The 23,318-nt window shown below is 46.8% G+C and overlaps 1 protein-coding gene across 2 annotated transcripts in view; it reads right to left on the bottom strand.

Moving 5' to 3' along the window:
* Vps35l (VPS35 endosomal protein sorting factor like) overlaps window positions 1-23,318 on the bottom strand; it is a 110,793-nt gene that overhangs the window by 31,211 nt on the left and 56,264 nt on the right. For both annotated transcript variants that reach the window (XM_006985693.4, XM_042282476.2), the window contains exons 19-26: window positions 23,162-23,242; window positions 18,663-18,725; window positions 17,770-17,855; window positions 14,112-14,192; window positions 11,389-11,452; window positions 8,641-8,739; window positions 6,893-6,970; window positions 5,621-5,735 (exon numbers count right to left, since the gene is read on the bottom strand). In XM_006985693.4, coding sequence (XP_006985755.1) covers window positions 5,621-5,735; window positions 6,893-6,970; window positions 8,641-8,739; window positions 11,389-11,452; window positions 14,112-14,192; window positions 17,770-17,855; window positions 18,663-18,725; window positions 23,162-23,242 — 667 coding nt within the window. The remainder of the gene's footprint in view (window positions 1-5,620; window positions 5,736-6,892; window positions 6,971-8,640; window positions 8,740-11,388; window positions 11,453-14,111; window positions 14,193-17,769; window positions 17,856-18,662; window positions 18,726-23,161; window positions 23,243-23,318) is intronic.

Here is a 23,318-nt window from a genome sequence, read left to right as displayed (position 1 = left end):
CTGAGAGCCTGGTGAGTGACAGGGACCAGTTTTCTCCTTCAAAAGCTGCTTCTCACCTTCTAGAAAGGGGAAACGCAAAAGCCCTCTTCCCACCTACTGCCATGCCCCACAGCTTCCTCAGCGCCATGGTGACAGAAGCCACCTGTTCCCAACAGCGGACCTGACAGCAGTGCCTGTTCTGTGCTTCCCTGGGCTCCTCACACTGACCCGCACAGCAGCTCCACCCAATATGCCCTGAGGTCTAAGCCATGCTAGGACCCACTGCACTTTCTTTGACTTAAATATACAGTTAGTTCACCCATCGAAGGCTCTGGTGCGGCTGTCTTCCTCACAGATGCCTCTGCTGACTACTTACATCCTCACTCTGAGACATTTGCGTCCTTTTAGCTGCACTGTTTGCTTCTCAGGGGAGGCTTATTCTGTAAACTGGGCTAGCCTGGAACTAGGATCCTCACGCCTCAGCTTCCCACATGCTGGGGTTATAGGTATGGACTGTTATGATATAGTTCAGTTGACAGAGTGATGGCCAGGTATACACAAAGTCTGGTGGTCAATTCCCAAGACCCATGAATAGGGTGTGGTGGCCTATGCCTTTAATCTTATTACTGGGAAGGCAGGAGAATCAGAAGTTCAAGGTCATTCCCAACTACAAAATGAGGATAAGGCCAGCTGGGGATTCTAGGATCCTGCTCTTAAAGAACAGATAAATAAAAAAGAATTGATGGGTGGTGGTGGCATATATCTTTAATCTCAGCACTGGGCAGACAGAGGCAGGCAGATCTCTGAATTTGAGGCCAGCCTGGTCTACACAGTAAGTTCCAGGATAGCCAGGGCTACACAGAGAAACCCTGTCTCACCACCCTCCTCCAAAATAAATAAAAAAAGGAAAGGAAAATGATCAACTATTGTTATCATGCAGTTCCCACTCATTTGTAAAGCACCTACAGAACACTTGTGACGGAGACAAAGCCAGGAGTCCTGATCCCACAGCAAACTGAAAGTGAGGCCGTGGGCTTGGTGACCTTGAGGAGGAAGGGGAAAGGGCGGCAGCAATGACCTGTTTACCAGTCCACAACAACAGTGAGGAAGCAGTGAAAAAAAGCCAGCATCAAAGGAATGCCTTAAGGACTGAACTCGTCTAGCTTTTGTCTGTGTGTGTGTGTGTGTGTGTGTGTGTGTGTGTGTGTGTGTGTGTGTGTGGCGGGGGTGGGGGGGGGCTGAGGAAGGTTTTCCAGGGACGGAGCATGTGAACTGAAATTTTTTAAAAGTACATTGAAAAAGTTCAAACTTAAGAGGGAGATATGAGAGCGTGGGGGGAAAGAAAACAATAAACTGCATGTATGACAATCACATGTATTAAATTGTCAAAGAACAAACTTAACTAATAAAAGTTTTCGAGGAAAAAGAAAAAGGCCAGGATTATAAGACTGAACATGAAATTTCCTCCCTGGAGCAGGCTCTCGAGTCACCCGAACAGTCATGCCAGGACTGCACAGTGGGCACATCTTTCTCGGCCGTCAGTGCTGCAGCGTTCACAGTCCACTGCTGGGTAGGACCACTGAGGTCCTCCTACAGCAGTCTACACAGAACTCGCTGGCACTACGGAAGCCAGCCAGTAAAGAAGAAGCTTCCAGGTTCGTCTGAAACTGGTTTCTTTGTACTCTACGGCCAAAGTGTGAGGTGTCTTCAGCAACGGTCTTCCCATGAAGCTATGATGGGCAACCAAGAGCAATGGCCAGAGCCTGTGTTATTTTGGAGACCTTTGGGGCCTCGCTCAACAGTTACTCCATGAGAGGTGGCCTATGCCCTGCACTGTAATGCTCAGTAAATGATACAAACCTGGGAGCAGTATTGCCCATCCATGCAAGGTGATTTCACTGAAATTCTTTTTACAAAACGTTAGATTTTGAACTTAGTTTACTAACTAGTGGGTTTTAGTTAGCCCACCCACCATCCTCCCTCTTCCCATTAAATCAAAACCACAGCACAAGGCCACAGTGAGCATGGATTTGCAAGCACCTCTCTAGTAGGCTGTACAGTCCAGAGTGCTACTGCTGGGTCACTGGCAGTTCCAGTTTTAGTTTTGTGAGACCCTCCAGACTATTTCCCAAGTAGCTGCATTAATTTACACACCCAATAACAGTGCATACGTGTTCTCCTTCTGCCACACCCACACTTTTAGCATTTGTGGTCAAAAGCCCACGGCTGGGCAGTCACAGGCCCCAAGGTAGAGTCTACTATTGTTATTTTCCTAACCCATCATGCAGTCAAAATGCCTTATAAATAGTCATGCTTACACCCACAGACCGGGGATGCTCTCAGTCTTGGTCAGAGAAGCTCCCTTTGTGGAGTGAGCAGCAGTCAATGCAGAGATGCCAAACCCAGGAGAGAGCTGAGAATAAGAGACTGTGTTATCAGCCGTAAATGGGACCTCTCCATCAGCACCACTCCCGTTGCCACAGCTCCCATGAAGGCTCGGGAACGCTGATGAAAAGGAGGTGGGACTAATGGAAGACACTGGCCCTCCCTCTCCCTGCAGCTATCAGCCAATAGCTCCCCAGCGAGGAGTGGGACTTCAAGCCTCCTTGTCTACGCTGAGTTTTTGTCTGGCTTGGCCACAGGTATGTGTTGTGAATGCTGTCACAAACACTATGAGCACATATGTACAACTGCCCTGTTGTGTCTGGAAAACCATTTCCTTGTGGCATCCATCACCTCTGACTAACACTATTTCTTCCACGCTGCCCTCTGTTCCACGAGGATCCCCGAGCCTTGGGAGGAGGGACTGCAATGCAGTAGGCCAACCACACTCAGGGGATGGCCACAACCCAAGAGTATATTGGCAGCACAAATTGGGCTTGATAGGCTTAATGAAACAACAAGAAACAAGAGGCATAAAGTTAGCTGGGCGTGATGGGGCGGGTCTGTGAGGAGCTGGGTGTGGAGTGTGGATATACTCAAAATACATTGTACCAAATTCTCGAATAAGGTATAAAAATGCATAAAGAAGGAAAACATAAGAGGACACTAGGTTTAAAACACGCAAAGTTAAAGCACTGTGTTGGGAGGAGGTCTGCGAAGTGCTGTCTCCTGGTATGACAGGGTGGGTTTCCCAGGCTCCAGTAGGGGTCCCCACACCCACGCACACATGAAATGCTATCTCCTGGTATGACAGGGTGGGTTTCCCAGGCTCCAGTGCGGGTCCCCACACCCATGCACACATGAAATGCTGTGTCCCAGGCTCCAGTGCGGGTCCCCGCGCCCACGCACACACGGGAAGCACCAACTGGACTCTGGGCTATCAAAAACAAAGACATGAAACTAGAAGAGGGCCATGTTGTGGGGGACCCAGGGGGATTGAAGGGGGGAAAACAGGAGGTTGATACATTTCACTGTATGTTTCACTGTATAGTTGTATGACCTTCTCAGGAATAAAGGAAAATTTAAAAATAGAGAGAAAACTACAAGAACGGCAGAGAGCTCTGAGAGGAAGAGCGACGCCGTCATAGAGGTGACAGCAAATCAGCTCTGCCCACTCCCCCTGGGCCTCGCCTGCTCTCTCCTTCTGTACAGTGGACTGCACAGTCTCTGATCCGCGCAGCCCGACTCAGCCATTTCATCTCGAGACTGGCTTTCCCGCAGACTCAAGGTTTGCGTGTGAGAAGTCAATCTGAAGGCTTGGGTGTGGAGCACATGCCTGTAATTCCAGCACTTTGGAGGCTGGGGCGGGAGGATCAAGAGTTTGAGGCCAGCCAGGGAGGGCTGCATAGCCAAGACTGTTGGGATAGAGAGGGCCTGACACAGAGACAGACGGACACGGGAGGAGGAAGGGAGGAAAGGGAGAGGAGGAGAGAAAGGAACAGACAGACAGACAGCCAAACCACCTAAGCACAGTGCTGTCAATGTCATACTGCGCTTGCAGACTCCAACTCCGCAGCTACCTGGCGCCGGTGGCCCAGTGCCCTCAGGGCATGACTTCATCTAGTCTTAACTGAGATGCAACCCTGCTGCCACCTCTGCTTTGTACGTGGATAAACTGAAGCACAAAAAGGCCAACTTGCTCAAGGGTATCTGCTTCCCTAAGTCGCAGAACCAGGGGCAGATCCACTGTATTCGGGAAACTTGAAAGCCACCATCAACCATGGCCTCAGCACAGCGTGCTGGTGGCCGAACCCAAGGATCAGTCTCACTTCTCCAGACCTTTGCTCGGACCCTTCACTACATCAGAAGGCTGGGTCTTCCTTCCCTCTCCCCTCCCCCTGTCCTCCTTATAAAAACACACGTTCTTTTGAGCCCCTGAAAAACAAGGACAAGAAACTATCTAGAGTAGGCAAAGAAAAGGCAGACAGGCATTTCTGGGCCATCTCTAGGTGGGAAACACTGACGTGTAAGTCTTTGGGGGCTGCTCAGTGCTCCCGGGTGACAGGCAGGAATATTTGCAGTAAATGTGCACAAACAGACAGAACTAGGCCCTTTCTAGCATCCCGAGCTGGCTTGCAGGGGGTTTAAGACCCCGACTCAGCCCTGGCAGAGGGCAGCCTGAAAATGAAGAAGATGGAATCAAGACAGAATGAAGGCGGGCCCGAGAATGAAGTGGGGGGCAGGGACGCTTTAGAGCCCGCTGAGATGGGAGGATGGTGGGGGGACAACAAAAGCAACCAGCTCCCATGAGCTTCGTATTTAGCTCTCTCCTTCTCAGTAATTAGCTGCATTATTTATCTGGCCAGTAACTGCTCTGTGTGGCTTTCAGAAGGACAGTGATGGGCTTTTAAGGTTTAGTGTGATCGCATTTGGACTCCAGCAAAAATCATCAGATGAATTTTTAAACATGAAGCAGACACCACATTGCTGTGCCCAGCAGTCGCTTCAAGTCGGGGCAAAGGCACAGCAGCCTGGAGTTCTAACACTGGTGCTGTTTTTATCTGTGCACAGGAGCCAGGGCTGAGCTTACACTCTCGCCTTCCCAACACCCTCTTGATACTTAGGAGGAGCCTCTCGGGTAAACTACCCAGAGAGAATGGAGGTATCACCCCCAATAGCAGGGTATTTGCTATCCAAAGATTAGATTCCACATCCGTGTGCCTGGTGTTCAAACACATGAACAGAAACAATAAAAACAACCCTGAACCCGCTGTGGTGAAGCAGCCCTAACTTCTCAGGCTCCCTAGGCATCCTAGCCCAAGATGTCTGGCTGCCAGACCTGGCTGAAATGGACAGAGAGACTGAAGAAGGTCAGGACAGAAAATATCTCACTCCTCCATCTGTCTCCATCAGCCTCTGTTATTGCCTGACTCCATGTTTCCTACTAGAGAAGCATTTAAAAATACTCACTAAGCCAGGCAGTGGTGGTGGGTGAAATTAATCCCAGCACTCGAGAGGCAGAGACAGGCAGATCTCTTTGAATTCGAGGCTAACCTGGTCTACAAAGAGAGTTCCAGGACAACCAAGACTGTTACAGAGAAACCCTGTCTCAAAAAAATTTTAAAAGAATAACAATATTCCGACTGCTGCTTTTCCCCCTTAAGGCATCTGCAGGACATGCATGCGGGGATGTGTGTGGTTGAGTCAGACTTCCGAAGTCACAAGGGAGCATCAAGGGTAGAGAGACAGGTAGGCTTACCTTGGGAGAGGCACTGGTTGGCCAAGGCAACCTGACCAGAATGCAGGTAGAGGTTGAGGCGGGTGAAGATGCCCACCAGGGAGGGGATGGTGATGAAGCAGTAGGCAACACAGGCCTAGAGAGAGGGAGAAGCGGATGGTGAGTCAATGTGCCCATGACCACACACACACACACACACACACACACGCACGCACGCACGCACGCACGCACGCACGCACGCACGCACCAGCAATCCCAGTTCTGATGAGCTCTGGGAAGCAGGGGAAGGAGAAAGGGGCGAAATAGAGAGTTTGAAAACTAACTCTTCATCCCTCACCGCATTTATGACAGATAACGCCTCTGAGTGGGCAACAGGGAACCGACTGCTCAGGAATGTGGAAGTAATAAGCAGCTAGGCTGGGGAGGCTAAAAAGTCAGACAGTGCTTGACACTAAGGACGGAGGCAAGCGGTAACGGTGTACGCCTCCCTTTCACTATAACCTCTTGGGCGTGGTTTCATTTTAAAAGATGGGGCACTGCCGCTCTACTGTGACTTGGGGAGTCACCCCAAGATACTGACATTTGGATGTAACTCTGACTTGGATAGAACCCTGCCCAAGAGAAAAACTATACTAAGCCTTCCAGTTACAGGCATGAAGATATTATGTGAAAATGATACTGCTAGAGAAGGATTTCATATTAATATATTAGAGAAAATTCAAGGGAATGCAGCTGGCACACAGAAATACAAATGTCTCTCTCAACCGCCTCAGAACACATGGAGGGTGAACATCCCTTATCTGAGGTGCTTCTGGTTTCAAAGAGTTTTGTATGTTGGAACATTTGTGTACATAATAATACACTGTGAGGTATCCTGTGGAGGGGACCCCAAGTCAAACCACAGGATTCCATTATGTCCCCTATGTGCTTTATACACACAGCTTGGCAGTAACTGCACACAGCATTTCCAATAACCTTATACACAAAATACAGTCACAGCATGGAGCTGTCCATTTGTGGCATCACGGCAAGTATCAGATTTGGGAATGTTTTAGATCTGGAGATTGGAGATGTGTGATTTGTACTGAAATTTAGGCTTCTTGAGCATTTCTTTTGAAAACAATGCAGAAGCTGATTAGCCCACTGATTCCTAGGGAAAAACAAATCTTGAAAACCAACACTAAGCCACCCTTCTCAGGACACATTTAGCATCCCCGGGAACAGTCATTCAGCAGAGTGCAGACTCAAGAGCCCGCTGCACTCCGCGTCTGGAACCCGATCTGTAGCACACACCCGGACAAACGCTGCCGTCTTTCTGGAGTGGTTCCCTTTCATGACTGCTCTTGTTTCCATTGCCAGCCGGTTCACACTCTAGATTTGGGAAGAAATCAAACAGAAATAAATGGTAACCAATTGACCATGACCCAGAGTGACGTCTTCCAGAGGTTAGGATGCGGGCTCCACAAACAACCAAAATGGACCAAGACTAACCAGCTGGCCCCTTACGCTGAAATACTAAGATCAATAGGCAGGTCAGGCTTGAGCAAATATCTCCAAGATAATAGAACACAGGCACTCGCTGTGTCAGCCACAGCATAACAAATGAACATTTTCTTGGTTTAATGAGTAGCCAGGGTTTGTTTACCCCATTTCCAGGAGTCTCATATCTAAGCACCAGATCTCAGGAAACTTCCAAACCCAAGAGTAGGCTGAGCAATGTAACCGCATGATGTTAATACTAACAGCAGTAACCACAGCCACGTTATTCGGCTGATCCACCAGCTCATTTGATCCTTACAACCCTACAGGGGGGCTCCATTTTATAGATGAAGTCTCTAGATTTAGGTCTTAGAATGATTGGTGCAAAATAACATACTAAGGAGGAAACAAGTGCCTACAAAGTGTTTTTCTTCTTCAGCAGATAAAAAAAAATCGATTAAAAAGAATAATGGGAGTTTTGGTTCCCAAACTGGGTACCATGGCACCATCAGGATGCTGCAATCAAGGGCAGATTTTAAGAAATAGCAATTGTTGGACTCTGTGCAAAGTGCTGGTGTGCCATAGCTTGTGTCTTCACTGAATTACGTCCCTCATGGCCATACTCTGCGTAAGTGGACTTTCGGCAGCCACAGTGATAAAAAGCTGGGGGGTGGGGGAGATTGATGGGTAACAGAAAATAAGGGCAGTGGTAAGTGATCTGAGTCCAGGGCTGGCACTATGCAGAGCTGACAAGACGCACACGCTTCATCAGGAAGCGATCATGGTTATGCAAGTGGCATACTTTGGTCTGTTTTGCTGGATACAGGGGTGGAACCCAGGGCCTCACACATCTGAGACCCCGCCACTGTGCTCCACACCCAGTCTGCAACTGTGTTCTTTAGCAACTGTTTTTAAAAGAACAAAATAAAAATGCTATTTTTTTCTTTCCATTTTTATACATATATATTATTTTACTTTTTCTGATGTTTTTCGAGCTGTTAGCTGGTTAATCATACGCAGAGCTGTTACTCAGGGGTCAGCAAGTCTGCGGAGAGCAGCAAACCACTGGTTAGACGGGGCCTCGGGTCACCTGCCCATCAGTGGGGCCCAGGGCAGACCACTTTATTCTTGTCACTATCACCAAGAAACGAGAGCATGCAAATTTCTGAGAAGGGGGGTGGTTTATTCAAGAAGAAAAGAAATCAATGAGACATAAAAAGAAAGAAAAAATGACTGAGAGTACTCAAAGGCTTAAGCAAAGCTGTGGATCTGATTAGTCTCCAAGGAACCATCTTTCCAGCCCACGAGGAGAAAAGCAGGAGAATGCTTGAAGAATCAGACTGCAAGCTACTTGATGCCAGCACTGGGGGATAGGAGTGGTGCTGGAGAGGCAGAAGGATCAGGAGTTCAAAGCCAGCCTCAGGTACAAATCTGGAGTCAGCCTGGACCGCACAAGACCTAGTCTCGAATAACTGAAAGAACACCCCCAGCTTGAGCCTAGCATGTGGTATACTGACAACCAATCAGCACTCATGGAAAGAACACATGACAAGAATGCTTACATGGATCAGCTGCACAAGAACAGGTTCCAGGTTGCAAAACATCGACCTGGACTCAACGTAAAAGCTGAGCTGCTGCTCAAAATCACGGCCGAAGGAGACCTAGAATCAAAGAGAGAGACGGTAAGAGGCACAGTGCTGTTATTAGTGGGGAGCCAAACACGTGTGCATGAATGCGTGTGTGACCATACATTCGTGCACAAAAACACACATACACCCACATAGACACACACACACTTTCTCCCTGACTAAAAGGGTCTCATATCACTTCAGCCCAAGTGGAACTGAAAGGTCACTCTGAGAAGCCAGCTCTGTGACCAGAGCAAGAAATCCAGGGGCATAGAATAGGAGCAGGGCAAAAATAGAATTTTTCCAGACTAGCAAGGAAAGGAAACCATGGAATTTTGTTTGTTAGCTGTGGCTTTTTCACAGAACATAAATTGGGTCCTTGGGAGCCATTTGTCACAAGGGCTTCCCTAATACGGGTCACACCCTACTGTTTCTTGATGAGGACCTGACCTCAGCAGCTAAAAGGAAGTGTCTCCACCTTAACCCCTTGCAAGGAGCCTCTTTCCTTGTCTTTATGAAAAGCTGGACAGTAGGAGAGAGTTGGCTGTCCTCAGATCAGTTTGCACAGAGCTCTGCTGTTCCCATAGTAAGTGTGAGGCTCACACCTTACTCCCTGAGACTTGGTGACATTCAGACAAAGGCTGAAAAAGATAAATTGCTCCTGGCCAGCATACTGTGTTAGCTAAGGGTGAAGGAGAGGCACTTGGTAAAATCCCCAGGTCCATTTCCTACCTTTTGGGAACCAAAAGGCTAATGGTGAATGTCCATCAAAAGTGATGGTACCCAGAGAACCAGTAGGCAGCTTCGCTTTTACATTGTTATTGGGAGACCTCAACATTTCTACCTCAGTCAGTTTGGATTCTGATGTTTTATTAAAATAGAGGATTCCAAGCCAGGTGTGTGATGTGCACCTATCATCCTGGCTACTGAGGCAGGAGGACTGCTTCAGTCCAGAAGTTCAAGGCCAGCCTCAGCCACACAGTAAGACCTCAGTAACGCCCAGAATTAAGGTAAAGATGAACTGGGACATCAAATGGCAGGATGTTTCCATAAAAGACTAAAGCAGTCCTTTCAATTGTGAGACCTTCTCTGGACTCTTCCCATCAGGAGGTGGGTTCTCTTCACCTCCTCTCCCTCACAGATGACCCATGTCTCACTTTGACCAACAGAACTCAGCAGAATACAGCTGAGGGTCACTGTATAGGTAAGGCTTGGCTTTCTGAAGCCTTGAGCTTCCATATTGTACCCTCATGAAGACAGCACCACGTGAGACATAAAAACTAAGACAACTAGATGACATGGGTGGACAGGAAGAAGCTACTTGGAAGACAATGAAAGCCATCCAGCAGTAGCCACGTGAACTGACGTCCTCTGAAGCCTGGATGGCCAGCCAACCCACAGACTACAAACTAAGAAAACAAAGCAATGATGGCTGCTGGCGATGGCGGAGTCAGCTTCCACGGCAAGATGCCCGTGTTCCCCTAAACAATTCCATACCATTCTCATGCAAGCTACACTAATGAAACTCAGAGGGTCACAAAAACATTGAAATAAAAAAGATATGAAAGTAAGAGGCAGACTTGTTGCAAAAGGGTCCAGAGGGAGAGAGGGGGAATGAGAGAGGGTAAGGGGGTGATATGAACAAAATACAATGTTTACTTGTATAAAATCATCAAAGAAGAAATGAAAACAAAAACAAACAAAGAGAGCAGCTATCCGATGCCACCACACTTCAGGTTAACTGCCAAGCAGCGGTAAATGAATGGAGCGGACCTGGATGTGCAGCTGGTTGGTTTGACCACCACTGACAATCCACGTAACAGCTGCTTCACGGACTTGACTCTCCATTCTCGGTCTCCATGATTTGGGTCACCGGGAGTCTCAGATCTCCCAAGTTGCATGGTTAATCATGATTGTCAACTTCCCAGAGTTTAGAATCACCAGGGAAACAGGCCTCTGGGCATGTAAACCAAGAATGATCTAGACTGAGTAAATTAAGATGAAAAGAACCACTCTAAGAGTAGATGGTGCCATTCCCTGGGCTGTGGTCCCAGACTACAGCAAAAGGAGAAAGCATGGGAAACACAAGTGTCAGTGTCTCTCTCTCTCTCTCTCTCTCTCTCTCTCTCTCTCTCTCTCTCTCTCTCTCTCTCTCTCTCTCTCTCTCTCTTTCTCTCTCTCCTCTCTGCCTGACTGTGGACAAAGTGACTTGTGGCCTCAGGTTCCTCCCTTGGTGACATGACTGCCTCCACCTCCACCATGATGGACTATATATACTCTCAAAATGTGAGCAGAAACAAACCCCTCCTTGCTTAAGTTGCTAGGCTACAGGGTCAGAGGTGAGCCTGTTCAGGACAGAAGGCAAGGGAAAGTCAGTGGGACCAGAAGACATGGATGGGAAGTCCTGTGGCAGAGGAGACCCGAGTCCAGCCACTCCCCAGGAGCGTTCGTCTACATCTTCCCTGTCCCGCCCCTCCCCCTTTAACTTTTCCCACAGTTAGCTTCTCTTGGCTCCCTTTGCCCCCATGGGAGTCTTGGCAAACGTCAGAAACTTCTAATTCCATCTTATCTCAGTAAAAATGAAAAGCACTGGGGAACACAATGTGAGTCACTCTCGGCAGAGGGGATAAACAATGACATCATGTTTCCAAGTGAACTCAAACTTCTTTCCCACAAACTTACCATTTTTATAAATCCATTGATCAGGTGGGCCAACATCCTCTTCTCGTCCTCAAGCGTGAGAGCGCTGGGATCAATAATGGTGCATAATTAACACGGAGGCAGCAAATGTAGCCGCCCGAGGAGAAGCGCTCCAGAGGCAGGCGGGTTAGAGTGAGGCTACTGTGCATTTTCTCGATGCAGAAACTCCCAACAGGCTGCCTGTCTATCTTTAGATGGAAGTGTTAACCAAAGGGAACGGAATTCAAATGTATGTCTCTTCTCCCCGACGATGCCATCCCAAGGCACGGTTATCAACAGCACAAGAGAAGGCAACTTTCTCTTCTTTAGAATTCAGACAGCAAGTCCTGACGTCAGAGTTCGCACTTCAGAGAAAACCTGGAGTCTCCTTATTTTTAAAATTTTCTACTACATACACATCAAAGAACTTTCTTCTCTTTTTTCTTTTTCTTTCTTTCTTTCTTTCTTTTTTTTTTTTTCTTTTTTTCCCCTCAAGACAGGGTTTCTCTGCGTATCCCTGGCTGGCCTGGAACTCACAGAGATCCACCTGCTTCTGCCTCGCGAGTGCTGGGATTAAAGGCGTGCACCACCACCCTTTTTTTTAATCAAAGAACTTCCTAATGAACACTCACACACTAGCCATCAAGCTGCTACCATCGACACCTTGCAATGCTTGTTTTATCACCCGACTACCTGTCCCCACCTCCACCCATCAATCACCTTACTTTTGGATGTGTGGGAAACAGAGCTCACTTATATTCTGCAGAAAATTTAACACAAATATAAATTTCCTGAGTCTAGTTTGATTATACACACAAATAGTTCCCCAAGTTTATTTTTAGGGTTTTCAAAAATTTGGGGATGGAGTTTGAGTTCAGTGGTAGAATGATTGTCTAGCATTGTGTAAGGTCCCTGGGTTTAATCTCCAGGAACAAAAATAAATAGGATTGAGAGTTTTTGTTTGAGCTGGGCGGTGGTGGCACACGCCTTTGATCCCAGCATTCGGGAGGCAGATCTCTGTGAGTTTGAGGCCAGCCTGGTCTACAGAGTGAGATCCAGGACAGGCACCAAAACTACACAGAGAAACCCTGTCTCGGGGAAAAAAAGAAAGAAAAGTTTTTGTTTGGCTCGGGAAAATACATTCTGACAAACATTGTGCTGTTCTTTGATATACAATGTGCCCTCGGTTCTTTTCAGTTTTAGTATTTGAGATAGGGTCTCACTATGTGGCCCAGGTTAGCCTCCTGCCTGAGCCTGGAGTACTGGACTGGAGGTGTAGGGCACCATGCTTGGTGCCCCTCAGTTCTTTGAGAAAACGTTTTCCAGCCTCCTTCATAGCTAGGTGTGACAATGTGAATGCAGTGAAGTGTGACTCTTCCAAGTGTTGTCCCTCAGAGGAAGGTGCATGGGCTGGACTGTGGACGTGGCCTGCGTGGACACAGGCCACCTTCCACCAGGAAGATGAGGGTAGCACGGCTCTGGGATGCCAGAGCAGCAATACAGAAGGATCCTGGATCCTTAGGTGATCAGTACCCAAGAGCTACCATTCTCCACTCAGGTCTCCTGAGCCAAACACGACCTTGCAAATATAACTATCTGTGTACCTTTATTTCTATTTTTGCTCAATGTAAGTCTACTGGACCCATTTATTATGAAAATGTGTTGTTATTGTTGTTGTTAAGACAAGACCCCACCTGCAGTCTGTCCTTGAACTTGTGATCCTCCTGCCTTAGTCTTCCAAGTGCTGGGATTACTGGTGTGTGTCACTTCGCCTGACAAATGTGTAATGATACTGATAACGCTTGGATTTTTATAACTACTCATGAATTTGAAGGCACAGTTATAAAGATTCTAAAATTAAAGGGAGGAAAAAGAAGAAATGCATCCTGTGGATGATGAGATTCCAAAGCGACATTCTCAATTCTTAAAACACTTCGAGTGAATCAAGCTGCTGTGCAAAAATTCTTGGAGATTAAAATAGCCACCAACAACTTGTAAGATGGAAACAGCCTCTGAGTGAAAGGCTAAGGCTTGAGGCTAGACCTGCGCTCTCAACATTCTGGGCACATAAAGCCACCCTGAAAGCTATGTCTTCTGCATGTTAAATAACAAGGTAAGAATGAGATAAACGGAGAGGCTATGGTACTGGTTGAGTGAGCTGCCACTGCGCCATCGCTGCTCTCAGGAATCTCTAGGAGACAGAATTTGAGGTCACTTGCGCAAAACCAGCCCCTTCTCCCCAACAGAAATCCCTCCATAAAAACATTTGCTATCTCATTTTTCTTTCTTGCTCTATAAGACTGGAGTGTTGTTTTCAATAGGAGCGCATGTGTGTGTGTGTGTGTGTGTGTGTGTGTGTGTGTGTGTGTGTGTGTGTGTGTGTGTGTGTGAGAGAGAGAGAGAGAGAGAGAGAGAGAGAGAGAGAGAGAGAGAGAGAGAGAGAGAGTTCATGTGCATCGTGTGCATGAAGGAGCCTGCTGAGGTAAGAAGAGGATGTCAGATCCCCTGAAAATGGAATTATAGGCAATCGTAAGCCAACATGTGGGTCCTGGGAATCAAACCCAGGTCCTCTGCAAGAGCACTAAGCACTCTTATTCACTTTGTTCTCTCTCTAGCCCCAGTTTTCGGGAATCTAGACCAGATCAAGCTGTTTGCTGCAGCAGCTTATAGACGTCACTCCCTAATGCACCCCAGCCATGCTGCATCTCAGCTTTAAGGGCACTTACTTCACAGAGTCATGCATGGTCTTGCAAATGTGCAAAAGGGCATTCAGAATGACGGGGTCCTTCGTTGGCTCCTGCTGGTGCCTAGAAGACATTAAGAGACAATTGTAAAAGCTCTGTCCATGGCCATGAAAGATTGGGTTTGGTTTTCAACAGCTGTATGAGAACCCCAGATGCTCTGTCTTGTACTGCGCACAGGCAGCAGCGATCAGTGAGACACACTCTGGTTTCCCTCTCAGCAACTCTGTGAGTCACAGGAGCGCTCCTACACATCTGACCGCTCCTGGTTGCAAAGTCACCATAAGCCATTGCCTGTGCCGGGCAAAGGGAAAGTGTCTTTTTACCATGATGAACACCTTCTGCAGCTGCCCACAACCTGCATGGAAGTTAAGTGCCAAGCACAGCATGACAGGAGCAATACCCCAGATGAACCTTCATGTAAGGTAGGTGTGTTCATTCCACATATGCTAAAGATAAAGCAGTCAATACTAATCGTCAGCAAAGAATTCATTTAAAAAACTGTATTTCTCATTATTGTGTGACCTTGTGTGGGTGGGTGCAGGCATGTCACGGTATGTATGTGGAGGCTGGGTGCAGGCATGTCACGGTATGTATGTGGAGGTTGGGTGCAGGCATGTCATGGTATGTATGTGGAGGCTGGGTGCAGGCATGTCACGGTATGTACGAGGGGGGTTAGAGGACAACTCTGGAGTCAGTTACAGGTTCTGGGGACTGAACTCGGGGGGTCAGGCTTGCACAACCAGTGCCTTACCCCATGAGCTACCTCACCGGCCAGGAATTGATCTTCTAGAAAGATAAGATAGGTCAGCAAGACGGCTCAGTGGGTAGAGGTGCTCACCATAAAGCCTGACAACCATACAGTGGAAGGGGAAAACTGACTCATTCCTCTGACCTCCACATCTGCACTGCGGCATGTGCACACACACACACACACACACACGCATGCACATGTATGAATACACACACACACATGCACACGCACGCACACATGCACACACATGCACGAACACACACACACATACACACAATTAAAAAAAAAGGGAACAATACACAACCATATGCTGTGGGATGGTCTGTCTGTCAAATAAAACACTGATTGGCCAGTGGCCAGGCAGGAAGTAGGTGGGACAAGGAGAGAGGAGAATTCTGGGAAGCAGAAGGCTGAGGAGAGAGACACTGCCAGATGCCGCCATGACCAGCAGCATGTGAAGTCCCCGGTAAGCCACAAGCCACGTGGCAAGGTATAGATTTATGGAAATGGATTAATTTAAGATAAAAGAACAGTTAGCAAGAAGCCTGCCACGGCCATACAGTTTGTAAGCAATATAAGTCTCTGTGTTTACTTGGTTGGGTCTGAGCGGCTGTGGGACTGGCGGGTGACAGAGATTTGTCCTGACTGTGGGCAAGGCCGGAAAACTCTAGCTACAACCATATTTATGTTCTTAGAATTCAGAGCAATTTTCATTACCTAAGAGAACCAATGTGAAATCACAGGTAAACCGAACTAGTTACATGTTGTCCATTTACACTTAAAATTAGCATGTGACTTTAAAAATGGGTTTTCATCTTTGTCCACAGACTATCACATCGCCTCACCTCCCTCCACCTTTCTGGACCGCACATGCCCTCACTTGACTTTTCTTATCTCACCCACATCACTACCTGAACTTATTACCTCTTTTCTTTTGGTCTCATCACTTAAGACACAGAGGGGTTTTATTCTTGTTTTGGGTTTGTTTTTTTTTTAATAGAATCTGGTTGCCCAGATTGGTTTCAAATTCTAATTGCCCTAAGCAATCCTCCTGCCTCAGCCTCCTGAACAGCTGGAACTGCAGTCACATGCCCACATGTGTGCGCTGTGATAAGCCCTCAATGAGTATGTCCAAGGGTAGTTGCATGTGACATTCTCCACTATTTAACAGGCACTTTGTGTATCTCTATTTGGAAAGATGATGTTCTATCTTGAACACTTAGTATTTTAGAATAAAAAAAAAACTAAATTAAAATTAAAGTGTTGGGAAGATGGCTCAGCAGGTAAGCATGAAGACTGGAGTTCAAATCCCTAGCTCCCTTATAAAAAGCTGTGCACTGCCTGTACATTATTGAATGGGACACTGCTAGAACATGGACTTAACGACAGGAACTATATCAGAAAATGAATCTGAGGTCGTCCGCTGTATACCCAGCAATGAAGACGGCTGTCTTTGCACCAGTCCCCTCTGAGTCTGTTTTCATTCTGTAAATGTTGCTCCACAAGCAGTCCACGCATCTCCTTTGGAATGAATTTGGTGGCACAGTGCTGCAACCGCAGTACTCAAGAGGCTGAGACAGGACGGTACTGCAAGTTCAAGGCTACCCTGGGCTGCACAGCAGGTACCAGGGCAGCCATGGATATTCAGGGCCCTCACTGATGCTAACAAACCAACACCAATCCTAATGCAGAGAAAGACTCCTTCCAAAGCCATGCTGAAGAACTGTGGCCAGCATCCTGTCAACATCTGACAGTTTTGTTTGTACCTGATCTTTTTTTTTTTTTTTACATTTACTTATTTTGGGGGGAGGGTGTGCTCCACAGCATGCACATGGAGCTGGTTCTCTCCTTCCATCTGGGGGGTTCTGGAGACTGAACTCAGATCAGGCTTGGTGCCAAGCACCTTCATGCACTAAGCCAATCTCTCTAGACCTCCTTTGGCTTTCTTAAGCATTAATTACTAACTTTTTATCATGATGCCCAATATTTAAAAAATTATCACAAGGCTGGAAAGACGTCTCAAGAGCTAAGAGCACTTACTTCCATGTTCAATTCCCAGTGCCCAAATGGGGCTTACAACCACCTTAACTCCAGTTCCAGAGGATCCGATGCCCTCTTCTGACCCCCATGGGCTCCTACATATACATGGTACATATATACTCAGGCACACACACATATATATATAAAATAAAACTTCCAAGATCTTATGTTACATATATAAGCATTTCGCCTGCATGAGTGTGTGTGTGTGCGCGCCACGTACATGCCTGATGCCTATAGAACTCAGAAGAGCATCCAATATCCTAGAACTAGAGTTATGAATGGTTGTGAGCTGTATGTGCATGCTGAAAACCGAACCCTGGTCCAGCACAAGAGCAGCAAGGACTCTTAACCACCAACCCATATTTTCATCCCCCAATAAGTAAAAAAAAAAAATTTGGCAGGGCAGGAGTTTGTTTCAGCTTATGGTTTACATGACAGTTTACAGTCTGCCATGAAGGGAAGTCAGGAACTCAAGGCAGGAGCTAAAGCAGAAGCTACTGAGGAAGGCTGCTTACTGCCTCTGCTTGCTCAGTTTGCTTTCTACTTTACTTAAAATAAATTATTTCAAATTATCTACATATATAAATATTCTCTCTCTCTCTCCTACACACACACACATACACATACAACAAAGTCTTGCTAGCCTTGAACTTACCATCCTCCTGCCTCAGCCTTCTAGCAATGGGATTATTATAGGAATTAGTCATTGTGCCAGCATGGCACCTGCTTTTAATGTGTTTCTCCTTGTGGTATTTAGGGATGAGGTATACACACATCATTGGGCTTCTGAGTGCATCAGCCATCAACACACTTCACAGAGCGTGAGGAACCACGTCCTGTACTCACTTGATGAAGGCTCCCATGATGCACTTGCAGACCTCCACTCGCACACTCTCTTTTTGGAACATGTCCAGAAACGGCAGAAACTTTTCCTAAGAATAGAGAAAGCACTTGACACAAATAACTGGAAATACTTTGTGAGTCACTTGGGAGAGGGGGTTCAAATAAGCAGAAGGGATGTTTGGGAGTCCTCTGAAGGACCTGGCTTGGAATTCTCTCTCTCTCTTTTTTAATGATTACAGACTGAGCACCCTTAATCTAAAATCTGAAATCTAAGACGTTCCCAAATCTGTACTTTCTTGTGCCAACACGACGCCCCAAGTTGAACGCTCTGCTTGTGACTGGTATGTTGTTCGGCCGTGTGTGTGCACAGAACATGTCGGGCAAGTGTTGGACCCCTGAGCTGCATTCGCAGTCCCTTGTACAGAATTATTAAGATGTTATACGAAACTCTGCCTTTGTGTAAAGACAGACATAAAACGAAAGTAAATTCTGTTTAGACTTGGGTCCCAGTTTAAGGAATCTCATTGTGTGTGTGTGTGTGTGTGTGTGTGTGTGTGTGTGTGTGTGTGTGTGTGTGAGAATAACCCCAAATCCAAGAACAAAACACCACGTATGAAGCACTTCCTGCCCCAGGCATTTGGACAAGGGGTGCTCAAACAGTAGCAGGTGCAGCACACACCTCTCTGATGAGGAAGAACTTAGACAGAAACAGCATTCTTCACTCGGTTTGCGTGTACTGTGTTTCCAAATGGTGCTTCAGCCATATGGAAAAACTGCTTTCCAAGGGAACAGCACTTCAGTGCTTTACAAAAGGAAGTGAGTGTCCTGGCCTGGGTAGCATGAAACCCTCACAGAGGAACAAAAGCCTCCAGAGGTCATTAAGAAACGCTGCTTACCACTGAGAAAAGAACCGAGAAGTCGTGGAAGTGGGCTATGACCTTCTTAATTATTGACTGGAGCTGTGAAATAGAACACAAGAACATATCTTGTTTAAAAAGACCTGTATGTTGTAAAAAGACAGCCCTCCTTCATAACTCCCCACTACAATCACAACAGAGTTAGCCTGGGTTGCTCAAGGAAGGAAAAATAGACCAGGTTAGACCCTGCCTCAGTTGGGTTGCCCTTCTTATTCTACCTCCTCCTTTAGAGTGCTGGGGACTGTGCCCTGGCCTCAGCTTCTTCTGCAGGGCAGTATCCAGGAGGATTAAGTAGGACTGCCCATGTGCTCACTAGGAGCCTGGTCTGCAATGCTCTCTACTTACCTTTCAAAGTGGAAGGTCGTCCAAGATTGCCTTGAGCACAGTATGTTGCCAAGGGTAACTTGGAGCGTCTAATCCTTCTGCCTCTACCTCCCCAGTGCTGAGAGTACAGGTGTGTGCCACTGTGCCTGTTTTATGTGGCACTGGGGAATCTAATCCAGAGCTTTGTGCGTGCTAGGTAAGCACTCTACCAACAACCACACCTCTGGACCTCACCTTAGCCTCTGTGGCTGGTCTAAGAGACCACAAAAAACCCAGGTCCACGGTCCCACACAACTATTCAAGCTATTAGTGAAGCATAGAAGCCCCCAGAACCAATGTAGAACAGATGAGTGTCTGTGTGCCAATAAAACTTTATTCACAAAAACAGGTGATGGGCTACAAGTGGGTATTGGCCACAGACTGCCACCCCCATTTATAGTCTGCCATGGTCCTGCATTTCTTTATTACTTCAGTGAGAAGAAGATGATGGAGTTTTACCATTAGAGTCAAGGGCCACTGCCCCAAAGATCTTGCCAAGTCTCAGAAATGCCCAGAGCCTCATGTCTACTGCCTTCATCCTGAGGTATACACAGTCTTGGTCAAAAGGGCTTGGCCTGGGAGAATCAAAGAGATGCTACTTCTAAATAAAAGGTAATTACTGGTCTTTGGGTGCCATCCAGGACACTTGCTGACAAACACCTTGTTTATACTAGAAACTGTTACTATATCATCTTTCAAGTTCTACAAGCACAAAGTAGAAATGCACAAGCTTACTTCTTAAGGAAGCAGCTGGCCAGGTCAGTTGAGGGAAAGACTAAGAGGGTCTCAAAAGTCAGGAAACAGAGGTAAACACTTGTAGCCCCAGTTCATCAGGGCACTGGCAGGAAGATAGTGAGTTCAAGGCCAGCCTAGGCAAGACATGGGAGATATCTCTAACAAAACAAAAACTTTATGACAAGCAATATTCTGGGGCATTATAACGTATTAGAATATTCTTATAACGTGAATCCTAAACAATCTTACAATGAAAAATAAAACCCAGAGCCAGATATTGGGATAAATGCTGAAAGATCAGAAAGACAAAGGAACAAGCCACTAGAGAAACTTCTCACCGCTATCAAATCCTCTGGCCGAATGGGAGGTGAGATCCTGTCTCCACAAAAACTCTCCCTGAAAGTCTCTGAGTCCTCAGCAGAAAGGCACTTGTTCCTGTCTCCTCATGCCCTATATGTCTTTCTCCACCCAGCCATTTCACTTCCTTCCTAGTGCTGGGATTAAAGGCATATGGCTCCCCAAATACTGTTAGCAAAGGCATGAGATCTCAAGTGTTGGGATTAAAGTATGAGCCACCACTGCCTGGCTCTGTTTCTCTTCCTAGACTGAATTAATTTCATGTAGTCCAGAGTGGCTTTGAACTCACAGATCCAGATGCATCTCTGCCTCCCAAGTACTAGGATAAAAGGTGTGTGCCACCACTGCCTGTCCTCTATGTTTAATCTAGTGTCTGGCTCTGTCCTCTGATCCTCAGGCAAGCTTTATTTGATACACAATATATCACCACATATTCTTATATAAGGCAACTAATCCCTTTGGAACGAAATTATTTTTGCATAGCTACATGTATGTTCTGGTTTTAAAGACAGGGTTTTCCCCAGCAACATTTCATTATGACAATGCAAACGGAAAGCTCTGTCCAACACCCCTTTACTCCTCAGAGGAGTCCACCAAAGCTAACACTTTTCTTCCTTTGCTGTATCCCCTCACCCAACCACCCACGACGGTGGAATTTATAAACACGGTGTGCCTACTTTAAAATTTGTTTTGTAATAATTTCAAATTTACAGAACAGCTGAAAGTATTACAGCAAGAGCTCCTGCACATTCTTTACCCAAATTTTAATAATGTGACCAATGTATCTGCTGTGGTTTGAACAGGTGTCTTTCAAGGGGCCATGTATTAAAGTCTTGGTTTCCTGAAGGACACAACTGGGCGAGGGCAGAGTGTTAGAAAGGTGGGGGCCCTGGTGGGAAGCCCTCAGGTTACTGGGGTGTGCCCACATGGGGGACTGTGGGACTCAACCATTCCTGGTCTCTTCATTGTCCTTGGTAAATTGTCACATGCCTTTTGAGCTTACTGAGAAGTTGGTTCTGGAAACATTTCAAGCATGTCTGTCTCAAAGTGTCCTTCAAGGCCCCTTCTTTAGGGATGAGCTGTCCCGTCCCCCCCAACTCCATAGCAGGGAGGGAAGAGAACAGTAAAACAGCCTAAAAGCTGTGTCCCTGAGAGCAGGTTGTTATTGGTTATCACATGACATAAAGAATGCCTGTGGGTAGGGAAGAGAAGAGTTCATCCACAGGAGCTCATCCATGGACAGAAAGCTGAACTGAACCAGGGGTGTCAGCCTCAACTTCCCCAGTGGTTTTCCGCTGGATGTTGGGAGCACTTGATTGGATGACGTGACTATGTACACGGAAACCTCACCTGAGGGAATTGTCTGGAACTTTCTTTCACTCAGGGAACTTCAGCTAGCTGCCTTAAAGGGTCTGACTTCCCCATTGATCGATTTCTGCAAGATGTTCTGAGCGCCCAATTCAATGACATTTTACTACCGATTTACCTCCCTCTCGGTATTTATCCTTTTACTTTGGCTTAAACTTAATAAGCTCACTCATTCAAAACTGAATTACGGCTATTGGAGACAGTTCTCCGGGTGACCAGCAATGTAACCAGCAGGGCCAACTCCTGAGGTCTGCAACCTTCAAAACTGTGAGCCAAACCAAACAGCAACAATAACAAAAACTTCATGAGTTGATTACTTCGGATAATTTATTGCAGTGATCAATACTAAGAGTGCCTGACATTTTCTCCATGAAAGACAAACTAAATCCCCTTAAACCATGAGAACAACAACCCTCATGCCTTAATACTGCATTTTGCATTTCCTAAAACAATCTTCTTCACTGGCATCCACTTTGTTGCCATCAAATTCGGCTAGTTTCACTCTAATCTGAAAAGATTCTGTCACCCATAATCCAATCTCATAAAGCCTCACTAGGTCCCTCCTAGGATCATCCTTGTTCTCTTCTGTGTAGATCCAGTCTGGGATCAAACATTGCATCTGTGATGCTTTTCTTTTTTGGGGTGTGTGTGTGTGTGTGTGTGTGTGTGTGTGTGTGTGTGTGTGTGTGTGTCTGTGCAGCATATGTGTTCTGTGTATGTGTGTGGCTCTGTGTGTGTATGTGTAGGTCTGTGTAGAGTACTGTGGTGTGTGTAGGTCTGTGTAGTGCATGCATCTGGAGGTCTATGGAGTGTATGTGATGACTGTGTGCATGTGTAAGTCTGTAGTATACGTGGTATGTGTGGAGGGGTGGGTGTGTAGTGTATGTTGTGTGTATGTGTGTAAGTATGGGTAGTGTATGTGTAGGTCTGTGTAGGGTATGTGCATGGTGTGTATGTGTTATATGTACATGTGTGTATGCACAGAGGTCACAGGACCTCGCCGGGTGTTCTCCTCTTTGCTCTTTTGCGATGGGGTCTCTCTGAGCCTGAGGTCAGGCTGTGGCGACAATCCCCAGTGGCCCCCCATGCACAGCTACGCTTGGCTTCTTCATGGGTGCTGGGGTGAGAACTCAGACCATCACTCTCGCAAATCAAGTACCCCGACATGGGGAGCTACTCCTCAGCTCCCCCTTGGTTTCCTTTGGTGTGACTGGAAGCCCGCCCGCCCGGGAGAGGCTCTTCAAGCTGTCCTCCTCCTTTTTCACATCCCCATCAGTGTATGCCATGTCCAGAACTCTAAGATCAATGTTTGATCACTTCCTTATTTTCTGGCACACATTAACAAAAAAAAATGCTGAGCCACTGAGAGGGCTCAGTAGCAAAAGAGCCAACAGCCTAACAACCTGAGTCTGAATCCCCAGGACTCAGATGGTAAAAGGAAAGAACCAACTTCCATAACTGTTCTCTGGCCTGCACATGTGCTATGGCACACATGTACCCATCCCCATTCTACAGGAGACAAAAGCGAGGCCCAAAGCTAGGACGTGGCAGAGCTGAGATTAAACACAGGATTCCTGGGTGTACCCTTTGACCAGTACGGGAGTACTTCATTCAACAGAACAAGATCCCCACAGTGGGAAAGGAGCCTCTGTTACCTGGGGGTAGGAGTCTTCAAATGCTCGGTCCGGAGTCATGTGCTTGATAACATCAGCCAGAACAGTGTTCACTTCTCGTTTCTATACAGGGAACATAAACCAACTCTGTTGTTAGGCTGGGACCACTGGCTTTCCTCCTGGAGGAAGACACTGACAC

Source organism: Peromyscus maniculatus, chromosome 1, assembly GCF_049852395.1.
Source record: "Peromyscus maniculatus bairdii isolate BWxNUB_F1_BW_parent chromosome 1, HU_Pman_BW_mat_3.1, whole genome shotgun sequence".
In the NCBI taxonomy this organism is placed as follows: Eukaryota; Metazoa; Chordata; class Mammalia; order Rodentia; family Cricetidae; genus Peromyscus; species Peromyscus maniculatus.
The sequence above is the reverse complement of the archived record's forward strand: the minus strand, read 5'-3'. Positions and strand labels throughout refer to the sequence as shown.